This window comes from Sceloporus undulatus, chromosome 4 (genome assembly GCF_019175285.1).
Source record: "Sceloporus undulatus isolate JIND9_A2432 ecotype Alabama chromosome 4, SceUnd_v1.1, whole genome shotgun sequence".
Lineage (NCBI taxonomy): Eukaryota > Metazoa > Chordata > Lepidosauria > Squamata > Phrynosomatidae > Sceloporus > Sceloporus undulatus.
In genome coordinates, this window is record NC_056525.1 from 72,048,605 (window position 1) to 72,065,213 (window position 16,609).

General features: G+C 39.2%; 1 protein-coding gene across 13 annotated transcripts in view; it reads left to right on the forward strand.

Annotated features, from left to right (window-relative positions):
* PTPRF (protein tyrosine phosphatase receptor type F) overlaps positions 1 to 16,609 on the forward strand; it is a 581,399-nt gene that overhangs the window by 268,404 nt on the left and 296,386 nt on the right. For all 13 annotated transcript variants that reach the window (XM_042463894.1, XM_042463898.1, XM_042463897.1 and 10 more), the window contains one exon: positions 16,142 to 16,287. In XM_042463894.1, the coding sequence (XP_042319828.1) occupies positions 16,142 to 16,287 (146 nt within the window). The remainder of the gene's footprint in view (positions 1 to 16,141; positions 16,288 to 16,609) is intronic.

Below are 16,609 nucleotides of genomic sequence, written 5' to 3' on the forward strand. Positions count from 1 at the left end.
AACTGGCTGATTGATCAAAAACATGCAAACAACATATCTGATGCTTCTGATTTTTAAAGTTCATGCAACATGGCAGCACCTGTCATAGTTTAGATATGCAATTTGCATAATTTATGCAATTTATTTTAAAAAGCTTCCTGGCAAATGCAAAAATATTTCAACAGAAAATATCTCACCATCTCACAGATGAGAAGATTTGCAAGTGTTGTAAGCAAGCATAATTTGTGACATTGCACTGCAGCATTACTGATTGTAGAGGGCATGTCTGTTATCCTTAACTTCCAATTCCCTGGGACTGAAACCAAGAAGAGGTAGCCTTGACCATTATCTTAAACCAGCATATCCCCCCACCCTCAATCATTGGGTGTTCAGCTAAGATGCTTTTATTCTCCTTTTACGCAAATGCAAGGGTAGGATGCAGCCTTCTAGATCAGTAACTGATGAATTGTCAAGTATTATTATTCCATTTCACATGTTGGGTCTGAAATAAACTTGCTACTGGAGTGTGAATTTGGTCTTAAATTTTGTGTGGATGTTTCCCTTTAGCACATGTCATAATACACAAGTAGAGATTTTCTTCCACTACCACCCCACACACAAAGTTAAGTTTAAGTCATACTTTTCAGGAAAATGTTTCCAACTCATGCTGTGTTCTACTTGTGTAACACAACATTGTAATAATGTGGAGTGACATGGTTTCCTTCTTGCATAGTTAATCCTCCATTGTGGACTTGTCCATAGCTATTCCTCCATTGTGATGATTGGTTTTAGAGGATTTGAACATTAAATACTGGTATTTCCTAGACATTAAGGTTTGAAATCCCTCAGATTTTCCATGTCATTTAATAAGAATGCTTTGTTTTGAAATGTTATCACAATGCGTTTGTTCTGCAGTTGGTTGTTGTTGTTGTTGTTGTGTGACTTCAAATTATTTCCGACTTTTGACGATCCTATCATGGGGTATTCTTGGCAAGATTTGTTTAGAGGGGGTTTGCCATTGCCATTTGGCAACCAAAATGGTGATGGGTCTGGAAACCATGCCTAATGGGGAGAGATTATGGGTATGTTCAGCCTGGAGAAAAGAAGGTTAATAGGTGATATGATAGCCTTGTTGAAGGATGGAGCAAGCTTGTTTTCTGCTGCTCCAGAGAATAGGACCTGGAGCAATGGATTCAAACTGCAGGAAAAGAAATTATACTTAAAGACTAGGAAGAACTTCCTGACAGTAAGAGCTGTTCAACAGTCAAATGCACTCCCTTGGAATGTGGTGGAGTCTCTTTCTTTGGAAGTTTTTAAACAGAGGCTGTATTTGTCGGGGATGCTTTGATTGTGTATTCCTTCATGTCGGGGTTGGACTGGATGGCCCTTGTGGTCTCTTCTAGCTCTATGATTCTCTGATTCTATCTTCTGAAGCTGAGAGTATGCGACTTGCCCAAGATCACTCAGTAGGTTTCATGGCTGAGCTGAGAATCGAACCCTGGTCCTCAGAGTCATAGTCCAATACTCTGACCAATGGTGATATGCTTGCACCACTGAAAACTGCTGCCTGTTCCATTCAACTGATGTTTTCAAGCACTGTTTTTCAGACCAGAGGGGTTTGGACAATCATGTTTAATATTCCATAGAATTTCTCTTTGTTGGAATATACAGATCATAGAAAGTTCTTTTTAAGAATAAATACATTTTATATCAAAAAATAAATCAATAAATAAATCTGGGGTAGCGTTCTTGGCCATGTAGCAAAGTACAATAACATCCAAAATCCACAAAACATTGGTATTATCCAGACCAGTGCAAAGCGCCGAACTGGATACATACTAGGGTTGCCTCGGGGCCTCCCTTCCAGATGCCCCGCAACCCTAGTACGTAGCTGTGGCGTTGTAATAGGGGCACCCTTTCTACATGGACGTTGTCATTACGACATCACGGCCGCACCGCAGCCAAACAGCACAGTGTGGACATGACATCCTGGCACTGCTACAGGGCGCTTGTGGCGCCCTTTCAGCAGCGCCAGAAAGAGCTCTGTTTTGGAGCTCCTTTGGCCACACGTATCGCTGCCGCGGTCTTTAAATGGCCACGCCAGCGATACAGAGAGAAAGGGGCCAAGAGGCCCCTTTCTCCCTTTTCCCATCGCTGTCGAGGTGTCCTTGGGGCATGAAGCCCCAAGGACAACCCTTTCCAGGCTGCGGGGAAGCCGCTTCCCCAAGGCCAGGAAAAGCGGCGGATTGGGGCCTCTGGGGCTGCTGTTGTGGCAGCTGAGGCCCCGATCCTTCGGGGAAAGGGGTGAGTGCAGGCCACCCCAAAGAGGTGGTCTGTATCCCGCCATTGATACCTTTAATGAGGCCAACCAAAATACAAAAAATACATGTTGCAAGTTTTCCAAAAATTGCCGCTGTCCCAGGATCCCAAGAGGAGCATATCTTTTTGTCTTGCTAAAGGAACTTGTTTCCTGGAGTACCCACATGGCCAGAAGGAGGAAGGACCTGCTTGCATGAATGCCACCTCCAATACCATCTGAACTGAGAACAGGAATATCTTGACAAAATGCAGGCTTAATCATAATTTTTCCCTCCTGTATTTTTAACATCTTTGCCCAATGAAGATGCCAATGGATGTTTTGAATTTGCAGTAGAATGGTATTTTGTGCATTTCGGTTGGTTCAAATATCATTGTTTTCTAGATTTTGGATGTTACTGTAATTTGATATCAATAATGCCTTAATATCAGGGCTAGCTTTAAAAATTAGCCCTGGACTGGATGGCCCTTATGGTCTCTTCCCACTCTATTATTCTATGATTCTATGTTTTTAGCTTACTGTGTTCGTGAGCGCTATGAAATTTTTTTTTTACTTCTACTAGCTCTTCAGGGACATCTTGAAACAAACATTTTGCTCAACAAGGTGACTAGATTGACTTTTTAAAATATTTATAAATTGTGTTGTTTGAGGAGCCCATTCTGACATTTCTCCAGTTTCCCTAATCCCCCCTGCCATATAGTTATTAGACCTGTACATTCCACTATCTTCTCAACCTTGGTGAGCTGAAAATACTTCTTTCATCTGTAAGATATTTCACTTTAACCTTGTCATCTTTTACAGACCTTCAAAATATTCAATTATGACATGTTGGCTATGTGCCCTGTGTGTATACATTATTGCCTTTTGTTTGCTTAAGAAGTGCTGTCAGTTTCACTAGGTGTTTCTCAGATCTTGTGTAATTCAATAAAAAGCATGTCCCTTGCCATTTTTTCCACATGATACATAATAATGCCAGCACATCTATCACAGCTGTTCTTGCCATCACTGTGCCTTGATGTATACATTTATAAGTTAGCCACAGTCTCTTCCAATCCTTTTCTTTGTCCCTTGTTTCCACAAAATTCCATGTTTAGCAAATTAGTGTTGGGTAGTGTATTATACTCTAAAGGTACCAGATCCTTTCTGACCTTAGAAACTAAGCAAGGTCAGCCCTAGTTAGTACTTGGATGGGAGACCACCAATGAATACCAGGTGCTTTAGGCTATATTCAGACAAAAGAATTGGGAAAACCACCTCTGAGTATTCCTTGCCTAAGAAAACCTTATGAAATTCATGAGGTCACCATAAATCAACAGATTATTGGAAGGCACATACAATGTATAATTAGGCCATGAAGCCCCAGTTTTGGAAAGCTAATTTTTTTTTCAATAGTCATAATTCTGTAATTCTGTTATTGCTATCCATTTCCAGACTGATTCTATCCATGGAAATTAGCTTTCTGCCTCACTTTGGGACCACCACCCCCACCTAGTTACAAACCATAATTTAGGAAGCATTTAGTTGGAGATTTGGGAGTGGGTTTGTTTGTTTGTTTTTATAAAAAACCTTTAATTTATATCCCGCTTTTGTTACCACAATCAAAGCAACCTTTTAAAAAACACAATATATACAATTTCCACCCCCCCCCCCCCCCCCTAAAAAAGGATTAAACAATTCTATCCATTAAAATTACAAACAATAAAATTTAGGTAATGACCAACATATATTCTTGCATATATTCTTAAAGAATGCACAGCAGTTGACACTGCAAGGTCAACTATCCTAGGTGTGTTAGGGACAAATCCAGAATATCATGTGTCTAGACATTATGACTTCGTGTAAGCATTCTATTTCATTTAAAAGATTAGGAGACAACTTGTTCAGAGTAATTTAATAAAATACATAGAGAGATGAGTTTTGAAGAAAAAGTGCCTTTTTACAAGGATCACTTATTTAATAACCCAATTTTGACTTCTTAGCTGCCTTAAGATTAAGTTACTTTTTTGTTTGTCAGAGGACTTGCTCTGCTGACATATCTATAGGCATAACCAATGTAGCCTTGGAGAAAAATCATCCTGTCTGAATAGTGTCTTCCTTCCTAGCTTTCTTTCTCCTTCTTTGAATATATTTGCTCTTGTCAAGTGTTGGGAAAGTTTGTGGCTGTTGTTGTTGTGTGCCTTCAAGTCATTTCCAACTTACAGCAACCCAAAGGCGAACCTATCACAAGTTTCTTCAGAGGGGTTTGTCATTACTACATGCTTACAAATATTGCTGTAGTCACATAGTGACTACTTTAGCAGCATTCTCTCAGCCTATGCTGGTATGTTGTGGTCTCTGTGCTGTCAGATCTGTGACACACCTGGAAGGTGTGGGAAACACAGAGATCTTTGGCTCTGCCTGCTGGAATGAAGAGGGGCTCATACCTAAAAGGATGATCTGAATGCCTTTCTGGTCAGTTCTCTCCTGTTATATCAGTAACACTTCTGCATAGTAGCTGTTCAGTTCCCATCTACAACAGGTGGCTACCTTTTCAAACACACTCCTAGTCTTACAGGATGCCATCTTAAGTGGCCACTTTGAGTCTCAGTTGGAGTGGATGTGAAGGGGATAATTATGATAATGATGTGGCTATAGTAGAAAAGTGTTTGCTGGTTAAATGAGGAAGTCTCAGGGCAAGTGAGAACAACATGTGGCAGTTGCAGGACACTGGCATGGTTCTACTGGCAAGGTGTTGCACAATAAATTAATATGATCTGATCTAATGGGAAGAGAGTGACAAAGGCTATTTAGTGCTATCACTGTTTGTCATCATGTATGGTTGTGCTAATCTTTGTAACTTCCTAACAGATGGGCATCCCCCAGACATTAAAGGTGTTGTTGTTTTTAATGAACAAGAGAGATAGAACAATATCCATGGTACTAGAAAGGCAAACACTACATCAGAATCATGTCTCAGTCTTCTCACTTTATGAGAATGGGCAAATGGTATAAAGCAGACAAGTCACAAAATCATAAAATGTTAGAGTAGGTAAGGAACTACAAAGATTATCAAACCCATTTACTTTATTTCAACGATTTATGTCCCACCTTTCTACCACAGTGGAATTCAAACCCATCCATTTGCCCATGGTGGAAATCCTCATCTAAAGCATTCCTGACATATGTCCAGGAGAGCACACTGTCATTCATTTTTGTTGTCAAGTTTTCACTTCACTATTACAGTATTCCTTTTGAAGACAAGATCAGCTGCTTTTAGACAAAGGGCCAAGCCAAGCAATTGTTTTAAGATTTCTTAATCCTCTAACTGTTTTTAGGTTTTCTTTTGTTTTACCTTTTCCCTTCTTTACTGCTGAGGAAGTCATCATATCATATACAGTACTTGACATCTGACCATCTCTCATCTAGTTTACTTCATCAGTGTCACTACTGTTTAGCTGCTTTCCAGGATACGTTATGTCTCTGTATGTCTTTCTTCCCCAGAGTTTAAGATTAGTATAAAGCAGTGATTCCCAAATGTTTGTCTTCCAGATTTTTTTACTTTAGCTCCCAGAATTTCTGACGATGGGCTAAGCTGGCTGGGGCTTCTGGGAGCTGAAGTCTAAAACAACTAAAGAACCAGTTAGGGAATCACTAGTATAAAATAAGTACCCCTTGTGTATATCTGCACTGTACAGTTATAGCATTTGCATACCACTTAAAGTGTTCCGTGGAATCCTGGAGTTTGTAGTTTTGTGAGATACTTAAAATTCTCTATCAGAGATCTCTAATCTCCTAGTCAAAAACTCAAACCGCTACGTTGCAATGGCTGTCTTCGTCTTCTTTTCCTACTGCTGTCTACCTTGCTAAGCATTGCTATCTTTTCTATTGAGATATATCTTTTTATTATATGTCCAAAGTATGGTAGTCTCAGTTTTAGCCATCTTGGCTCCTAGGAAGAATTCAGGTTTTATTTGATCCAGGGTATCCACCAAACACTCTTCCAGCACCACACTTCAAATGAATTGATTCTCTTCTTACCAGCTTTCTGTTCAGCTTTCACAATCATACATAGAAACTGGAAATATGATTGCATGGACAATCCTGACTTTGATATTCAATTATATATTGTTACATTTAAGGATCTTGTCTAGTTCCTTCATAGCTGCCCTTCTTTCCTTTATATGGGGTGATCATGATACCAGTGCCCTTTAACATGGCATATTTACAAATGGCAAGATTGAACAGATTTCTTTTATACTGTTAGGTTTAAAATCTGTTCTTCTTTCCTTATGAGTATTCTTAATAATCTGCTATGATGGGTAAATTTGCATCCCAAGAGTTTCTGCACATATGTCTGGCAGTTCTTCCATGTTGTAAGTGTGAAAGGAATGGAATGTTTATGGAACTCAACTGTGTATTGTGTCAGCAGGAGCACTACACTGTGTGAGAACATAGAAGAGGGCCATCTCTTATGGAATGCCCTCCACTTGGAGGTCCAGTTGATGTCAGCATTGGTTTCATTCTGGTGTCTAGTTGAAACTTTTTTAAAAAACCTTTGAGATGTAATAATTTCATTCTTACTACAGGATTTTTACTGCTTTGACTTTCTAAACCTTTTAAATTGTTTAGTGTGATTTTAGAATGTTTTTTTTTTATTTTACACTTCAAATGGCCTAAATTGATTTTATTGTAAGTGCATTGCGGATCTTAAGATACAGGATATGATATAAATATTAAACAATTATTATTTTTGTTATTATACTTTATTTATACAGCGCTGTAGATTTACACAGCGCTGTACATACAAACAATTTAATAGATAAAAATGAAACCTGCCAATGGCATACATTATACAAAATACATATAAAACAATAGATAATAATACAAGATAGAATTAGATAAAAATAATCAGACAACAAATTAAAAAGATCAAATATCAAATCAAATATCAGATAACAATTGGATAAACCATCACACAATGACTGGGAACGCTTCCCTGATTAGTATAGTCTTCAACTCAGTTTTGAAACTGGTTAAAGAAGTGATGACCCTTGCTTGTGAGGGAAGGAGGTTTCAGGAGTGAGAGGCAGCAACTGAGAAGGGACGAATCTGGGATGGGGCAGTGAAAATCCTAGGCTGAGACAGCAGACCTTGAGTACCAGAATGGAGGGTATGAATGGGAAGGTGAGGAGAAAGAAGGTTTGATAAATAAGGAGGAGCCAGCCCATGCAGGGCTTTAAAAATCAATAACAGGAGCTTATACTGAATACGGAAGGCCAGTGAAAGGATGATAATAGAGGAAAAACATGGTCAAAGTGGTGAGCGGGTGTAATAATGCGTGCAGCTGAATGCTGGACGGAAATCAACAGACGGAGATGAGAGAGCGGAAGCCCTGCCAGAAGGAGGTTACAATAATGTAGTCGTGAGACCACCAGGGCGTGGACCAGGATCTTGGCAGTAGGGGCTGAGAGAAATGGACGGATTTTAGCAATGTTGTAGAGAAAGAATCTACAGTCCTTGGCTGTGGCCTGGATCCAGGGGATACATGGCAGAAAAGAATCAAAAATAAAACCAAGACTATGGGCTTCCTGGACTGGCCGAATAGAAATGTCATCAACAGAAACAGAAAAAGAGTATTGAAGAGTAGACTTAGGTGGAAAAACGAGCAGCTCTGTTTTGGACATATTGAGCTTTAAGCGTCGATGCCGCATCCACTGAGAGACAGCTGTAAGACAAGGTCAGGGGTGGAAAGATACAGCTGAGTGTCATCGGTGTACAAATGATAGGAAAAGCCAAAAGAACTAATGAGCTTTCCTAGGGACAATGTGTAGAGAGAAAACAAAAGTGGACCCAAAACAGAGCCCTGGGGAACTCCAACAGAAACTATTGGTAGACTTTTGCCAGATATAAATGGGAACGTATACTATCTCATTCACAAACCTCTTTCTAAATTTCTACCCATAATAGCATGCCTTCCAACCTTTCCTAGATGAAAACAGGGTCACATGAGGCCAAGCAGTATCAGAATGTGGTGAAGATTGCTAAATTTATTAGTGAGGAAGAATGCACAAGCTAAGATAGGCTGCAACAGTCTGCTTTTGTCAGAGTCCTAGAGAAGGGCAAGTTTCCTCCTCCTCCCTTCTGCTGAGATAACTGAATGCAAACTCCTTTTGCACTTGGAACAGATTGCAGCAACTGGAATAAACTGAAAACATAGGGGAGAATGGAGGAGGATAAACTGGGGCATCTTAAAGGCAGGTGAAAAAGTATTCTAACAGAGGATGAATTGGGGCTATCCCGACCCAATCAGTACAAGGAAGGGTATATGGTAGTGAAACCTTTCTACGGGGGAGGTGGGGGTATCTTAGAATTTGGCTTAGAATAGGGTTCCAACCATACATGGAGAGAGAAATCCCAGAGGTCCAAGCAGGGTTGAGAAGAGGAAGAAACACTAAGGACCACTTTGCAAACATATGATGGCTAATGGAGTGCACCAAGGAATTCCAAAAGAAAATCCACATGTGTTTTATAGATCTTGAAAGGCTACAGAACGCCCTTAAAGACATGGGAGTGCCCACACATCTAATAATCCTGCTGAGAAATCTGTACTCAGGACAAGAGGCAACGATTAGAACAGAACATGGAGAAACAGAATGGTTCCCAATTGGCAAAGGGGTCAGACAAGGATGGATCCTTTCACTCCATCTTTTCAACTTGTATACAGAACACATTATACAAAGAGAAGGCTCGGACACAGAAGGAGGAGTGAAAATAGGAGGAAGGAATATCAGCTGTCTAAGACATGCAGACGACAGCATACTATTAGCAAAAAATATTGGAGACCTAGAGCAACCACTGAAAAAGGTCATGGAAGAAAGTACAAAGACAGACTTACTATTGAACATAAAGAAAACAAAAATAATAACCACGAAGAATCTTCACAAGTTCAATCTAGAGGAAATAGTAAAAGATCAGAACGGGGACTGCAGTCAAGAAATCTCACACACATACCTGTTCTCGAAATTCATTGGAAGTCAGAGCATATTGGAACAGCACATATTGGAAATGCCTTTTGCATTCAGATAGTAGAGATATTTAACTTTCTCGGTCACTAATGAAAAGATCTGATTAAAGTTCAACTTGTGGGTTTTCCAAAAAGTTCTAATTATATTGCAAGGGTGCTTCAAGAAGTAGGTGTTACTTTGTGTGATCTGTTTTTAAGCAGGAAGTCAGATTGTCAAAATGACTTTCAAAATGTAAAAATTAGCTTGAAAAAGAGTTTAGTTTTCTCCCTAGAAGTTTAGAAGACATGGGCTAGAAACTGTCTTCCCAGTTTCGCTATTGCCTTTGAAAACTGAGCAGAAATTATTACATCTGAGCATAGCTTTAAATCCTTTTGCTGGGGATATTTTAAAAATGGCTTAATTCTGTGGTGTCTTTTTAGAGTGCTTCTTAGATTCCTTGCCAGGAATCGAAACTGGGCAACTTGGTAATATGAGAAGGATCTTTTGTTTGTCTGCAGATGCTCTATTCTGAACTCCATACATGAGGAAGTAGTTTATACAAATAAGAAAAACGGCTTGTGTAATAGGAATGCCAGACGCCTCTCATAATCTTTAGTCACAATACTCTCCTCTTCACCAGGTAGATGAAGCTAAAATCCAGTTCATAGCACAATATACACTAGCATTAAAATGAAACGTTCTTTTATCTACATCACAATTTCTAGTAGTCAAGAAAAGCTGTTTGTTACCACAACAGGTATCCTAATGAGATTGTTTACAGTGGAGTTTGTTGGGGTTAGGAGGCTAAGTAATAGTGTGCTTTGTATTTATCTGTAAAAGAAGGGTGAGCTCCCTGTAAATTCTTTAAACTACAGGGGGAGGGATTAGGCTGCTGAGGCCTTTGAACTTACTTCATCAAGAACCAGCTGCTTGCAAAGGAGGATTAAAACCTTTTAATCCTTTTGTGCAAAATAATATGGTGTTTAATGTGGCAAGCATGCTATCAAAATTAATTTTCATGTTTCCTTTTCCATGCAAGAGCATTGAGCTCTGTCATTATTCAAGCAGGAGAATTTTGCTCAGTCTCTTCCCAGACTGTATATATTGTAGACATTTTTGCCCATTTCAAGGAAGCTGTAAATTAGAGACTGTAGGACTTGCATGTTAACCTACCTGCAAGAATTGGTTAGATTTAAGGTCAGACACTGACAAGAAGGCTATGTCAGGCAGTACAATAAAAAATCAATCTTATTAATCCACAAAAGTTATTCACCACCCCCACCCCTTCTAGTGATGTACACTATAAATTAAAACCACATTTTGGGAAAAGCTACGGTTCCCATATCACAGAAAATATTATTTAGCCTTCACCCCAGTCAACTATTCTTGGTTTACAAACAGGAGACCAGAAAGGAAAATACTGGAGGCTGTTAATATTTTATGTTATTGTAACTTTAATGCAGTAGGAACATATTTGAAAATTTCACCTGAAGTTGAATTGGAGCATATCAAACCTGGTTGCCTGATAGGGTTTCCCTGTTCCAGTTCCTTAAAACACAAACAGATGTATTTGCATATTGGGAATAAAAACAGAGTGTTGGGAAAGGGTTAACTCCCTACTGATTTCTTATTCCAAGCAGACATTTTAATATTAGTCCACTTCATCCTTGTATCTCAGAATAACTATTTACATACTTTTCAGTGTCATTCTGTGATGTTCTCATCTAGTATTCACACATTTCAAATGTTTCAGGAAAGTATTCTGTGCAGATATACAGAATTGTGTTTTTTGTTTTGTTTTGTTTGTTTCAGGTGGGTTTCTGGAAACTGGGTCTGTGTGTGCGTGTGCGTGCGTGCGTGCGCGCACTTAGAAGCAATATTGAGTTCCATAGTTGAGAGTTGCTGAAACTATGAGTGATACAGATAGAGAAATCATGTCCTTGTTGCATTCTGGTCAGTGCCAGATGAAAACTTTATGGACAATCCTGTGTATTGGATTCTATGGAAGATAGGATATAAACATAATAAAGAAATAGGTCCACAATAAATATGTGCCATAACACATAGGCTTTTATGTAGATTTAGTTTTGATATTTCAGTGTAGATTTGAAATAGGACTGGAATTTTCTTGCTCAGGACTCCTAGCTCCCCAAGTCAGTATTTTCACAACTGGAGAAATTCTTACCCATTTTGCAAGTGGTGTAAAAGTTATCCAAAGAACTGGTTTTTTACTGATAAAATGTAGCACTGGCTCTCAAGTTAATTCCTTGTGCAAGCCTAAGGTTGCCTAAAACTCCCTGTAGATACTTGGGGCTTAATATGATTTGATGATACTTAAGTTTAGCAGCATCACTGAGTTTATTCTTAGTTGGGTTAACAGTGGTTAGATACAGCAACGAACCTGGATAGAATGGAACAAAAACAAGGACTAGGTATGGTAGAGGAGTTCCTCATCCAGTGGCTGAGGCTCACTTCTTTAAACATTAGTAGTTACATCTGCACTGTGTCTGAATGGCTTTGCTTTAGTAGCAGCATCATATGTAATTAATTGGTAGTCCCTTACGGACATGAAGCAAGTGTTTCAACTACATTTTGTAGGCCTTGACCATTCAGTGAAGTAGAAGAGATTCTCTTGCTCAGTGGGGATCTGCACATATTGCTTAGCATGTGCCATGGAGTGCACATGTAACTTTTCTCTTAAACAGTGATGGCTATTATTGGCAAGTGAAATACAGTTGTTAAAAGCCATGATGAAACATAGTTTTGGTTTTTATGCTGGCAGAACACATTTGAAACTTGCAGAATGTTTATGTAGAAAAGAGCTGCTCCATATGAGAAGGCCATTTTGATTTCTTTTTATATCCCCCTCAGGATTAATGCCCATGAACCACAAATAACATTTCTTTAGCCCATTTGTTTTGCATTTTTCTTGCTTGTTCCTGTGCCCCTGCTGTACTTAAATCACCCCTCTGCACTTTCCTACCCTGGTAATTGGCCTAATTGTACACAAAATCATAAATTAGACAAAAGCTATTCTGGCAGTAGATCTTGGTTACCTCAGCCTAAGACATTTTTTATCCTACCATTCAAAGTATGTTCTGCCATCTATGAATTCTTGTATTTCATAGCTGCAATACATATAATTAGAAACTGAATCTTAAAGTAATGCCTAGGGAGGTTTCTATATTGCAGGAAGCCTCGAGCCCATTAAGGTGGCCCTCTGGTGCAGTCAATTAGCTTGATTGGCAGCATTATTGTGGAGGAAGAAAGGGCAAGATTTAGCAACAGCATCAGTTTGTATGAGTCAGATTGCAGACGGTTTGTTGGCCTCAGGCACTAACCATACTTGTAACATTATGTATTGTGTATGATCAGCATTTATTCCACACCCTATGATGAAGTAAAGATTCTAGTTGTTGAGCACCTTAGTTTAGCATTCTACCTGTCTTGGCACCATCTGCTGGAAGACAGGTAGACCTGATTTCTTCCCTCTACTAAATTACAAGCAGTACAAGCTCTACCAAGTTTGGAACACTTATGTTCAAAACTGCAGCCATAGATCCCCAGCAAAAAAACAAAAGGGGAGGGGCTTAAAAAGAAAAGAAAAAAATTAAATATAAATTGTGTTATGATATATGAATCTTTAAGTCTCATCCCTATGGACTGAGAAATCGACTATGTTAATCCAGTGTACTTCAGGAGAACCATACAAATAAAAGACACCTGCAGTTTTTAAGGTTATACAACTCAGTTTTAAAAATCAGGTGGGGCAAGAGTCCACCACCTTCTGGAGTTGACCACGCAGAAGTGGGATCACTGCATTGCAGGACCCACTCAGACAGCTTATCCATGACTGATGGTACCAAAAAGAGTACTTAAAAGGCCACCTAAAAGAGTGATGAAGGCAATTTCTATTTCAAAACTGATTTTTGAGAAGAGCAGTTGTATCCAAGAATTTACTCACATATCTTGCTGGGGAAGAATTACTGGAAACTGCCCTATAGTTGTTTTCATGTTCTGGGTCCAGATTTTATTTTATTTTTTCAAGAGACTGGTATCATCCCATCTCTTGGGGAAGAATTTATAGTCTCCTGAATCTAGTCAGGTATCTTCCCCTTGTTAAATATAATAAGCCAGGAGAAACGAAGATCAGGCATATAAATAGGCAGCTGAACCTGACAACATCCCCAAGTTCATCTTTAGGCCTCAATAATAAAGAACAAATCAAGGGCAAAAATGAAACGAAAGAGATCACCTGCTCAGACTGCATTGCAAAATGATCAGTTACAATGCTAATCAACAGCAGCATGAACTTTTTCAACCTTTTTCCCCTGTGGCAGATGATAAGAGGGGAAGAAATACAGATATATGTAAATAGAACTAAGTAGAAATAGATGTGAATCTAGGTAAGTAAATATATGAAATCAATGTAAGTTAAGCAATCACAGCTAGTAATTGATTGATTTTTATCTCAAGGAACTGTCTGTGACACTGAGGTTATATGTAGTGAGCTGTTGATTTCCTATATCTGAGAAATATTTTATCTGGTTTTACCCTGTGCTTTCCCACAGCTAAGTCCACACTTAAAGGTCTCTTAATCATTTCAAAGACATTTAAGAAGTTTCATAGAACTAATAGCATAGTTGAGAATATGATGGTTCAGTACACTAATCTGGAAAATTGTCTTTGGTGCTACAAGATAGAATAGCACACACGATGTCAAAAGAATTACTGTATATACTCATGTATAAGTTGAGAAATTTAGATCAAAACATTGACCCTAAAAACCTGGATTGACTTATACATGGGTCCGTATGGTCCATGGCCCAAGCCTCTCCCCAGCGTCTCTCCCTAGGAGAAAGCCCTGCTGGGGAAAGGCTGCCAAGGGCGACCAAATGCCCTGCAGCCTATCCTCAGCTCGGCTGTCTCCTGAATGAAGTCTGACCCTCAACTTATTCATGGGTCATACCAATACCCATAATGTTGGCCCCAAAAGTTGACCTCAACTTAAACACAAGGTCAACTTATACAGTGAGCCTTTCTTATACACAGATTTTTTATATGCGGATTCAAGCACCCACGGTTTGAAAATGTTCCAAAGAATATAAATTTCAAATATCAAACCTTGATTTTCCATTTTTTATAAGGGACACCATTTTGCTATGTCATTATATTTAATGGGACTTGAGCATACATGGATTTTGTTATCCACGGGGGATCTTGGAACCAAACCCCAGTGTATAACAAGGGTCCACTGTAGTTGAGTATATATAGTAGGTGATTTTCTCCTCCATATTCTTAAAATTGTCTTCAAAGAGAATAAAGGCTGATAGTCTCATTTTCTCTGATTGTCCACAATTTTGTTCTGTAATTAGCATTCTCATAACTAATAAATTTGATGTATTTATCAAATATTTTATCTTGCTTGTTTATCTGAGATGTCAGGGCCACAAACAGATAAAATAACATAAATAATTTAAACAGTTCCAGATTAAAATCAATGAATAATTTAAACAAGAAGAAACATGACAAGCAACTCAACAGGTTAACTCACCTTTAATAGGCTAAAAAATTGTGATTTAAAAACCCATGAGCATGCTTAAAATAAATTAGGCTCCAAAGGCTTTAACTAAAAACCATGTCTTGCCCAGGAACCAGAAGGAAGCCAACATTGGTGCCAGGCCTCCAAGAAGAGGACATTTCACAAAGGGGTGCCATAGCCAAGACACCCCTGTATGTTCCTCCATCATATTGGCCCCACAGAAGAATGCCCCTCTGGCAGATTTCAGTCCTTGGGCAGAGAAGCATTCCTTCAAGGATTGAGGTTCCAAGCCTTTGAATGTCGTCACCAGGGCCTTGAATTCAAACCAGAGGTGCACTGGCATGGTGCAATGTGTTATCTGTATGTTACCCTGGTCAGTAGTACCCTTCTAGCAAATAGGAATGACAAGAATTGCATGTATATGGCCATTTAAATTGTCTTGTCTTGTTTATCTTTGTCTTCCTCTTCATTAAATTCCAAGTTCATTTGGGTTTCATATTTTCAACAGAGCATGTATTTTGTAAAAAAAAATCTTGTGCTCACCTCGTCTATCCAGTTGGTATTTCTTTTCATTTCTTTCCTTCTCCAACCTCAGGGGAGACTGAAGAGTCAGCAACAATGGATAATGATGCCCACATTTCTCCTTAACCCTTTCCTGAAAAGGGCAGCCCCACTCCATACTTTTTAGCTAGCATGTAATTATTGGGGATTGGCATCACCAGGAGTTCATTTGGTTTTTAACATCTCAGTGTGCATTTTTTATAATAGGAACAGCAGGTAGACACTGAGCTCTTTCATAACCCAGCAAAGAAGAGTAAGCCTTCCAGAAATCCCTGCATGCTTCATTGTGAGATACATTGTAAGGCCATGCAGGCTCTTTCAGTTATTATGCTGTAATATAAAACAAAGTTTTTGTTCTATCCAGTAGCTGATTAACTCCATCTGCACATATTTGTCCAGAAATCAGAGTCCTGCTTAGGAGAATTGCAAGGCATTTAAAAGTTCCAAGACACAGGTCCATTAGCCCTCCCTGGAGTAAAAATTGGCACGTAAGCATTTTGCAGTCGGCCTCAAGGTACAGATGAGAGGTTCACACGGAATATTATAAAAGCTCCATGGAATCACCCCAAAAAGAAAGTTACCCTTGTTGCCCAGTCCTAAAAACTGACCAGAGAGAGAAAGAACATGTGCAGTAAAGAATACATATCCAGATATTGCCAATAGCTTATTGCTTGGAACAGATGTAAGCCTGCATTAACTTCACTTTAAATGCCATGTATGTCTTGCCTCCATCTCACCGTGTGGTTTATTTTCTTGTAGACAAGCCAAACTTCATGAAAACTCCTGAGGATCAGATCGGGATTTCTGGAGGTGTGGCCTCCTTTGTATGCCAAGCAACAGGAGATCCAAAGCCACGCATCACATGGATGAAAAAGGGAAAGAAGGTCAGCTCCCAACGATTTGAAGTAAGTGGCCAATGAATATGCTCTGGTGATTTTGGGTGCCAAACCAATATTCTGGAACAGAAAATATCCACTGGGTATGTTTTGAGCTAAGACAAAGTACTATTTCATACAGAGGATAGATAAAATGTAGACTTCTCTACCACAAGATATAGTGATGGCCACCAGTCACCAACCCTACAGAGGGCTGTAGACAGATTGATGATGGCTAAGGCTACCAGGGACTACTAAGTCATGCTCATTATAGTCCCCAGTACAGAAGGCTATATGCCACGTTCTGGGAGTAGGAAGGTAGCATTACGCTCATACTTTCCATTGCTATCTA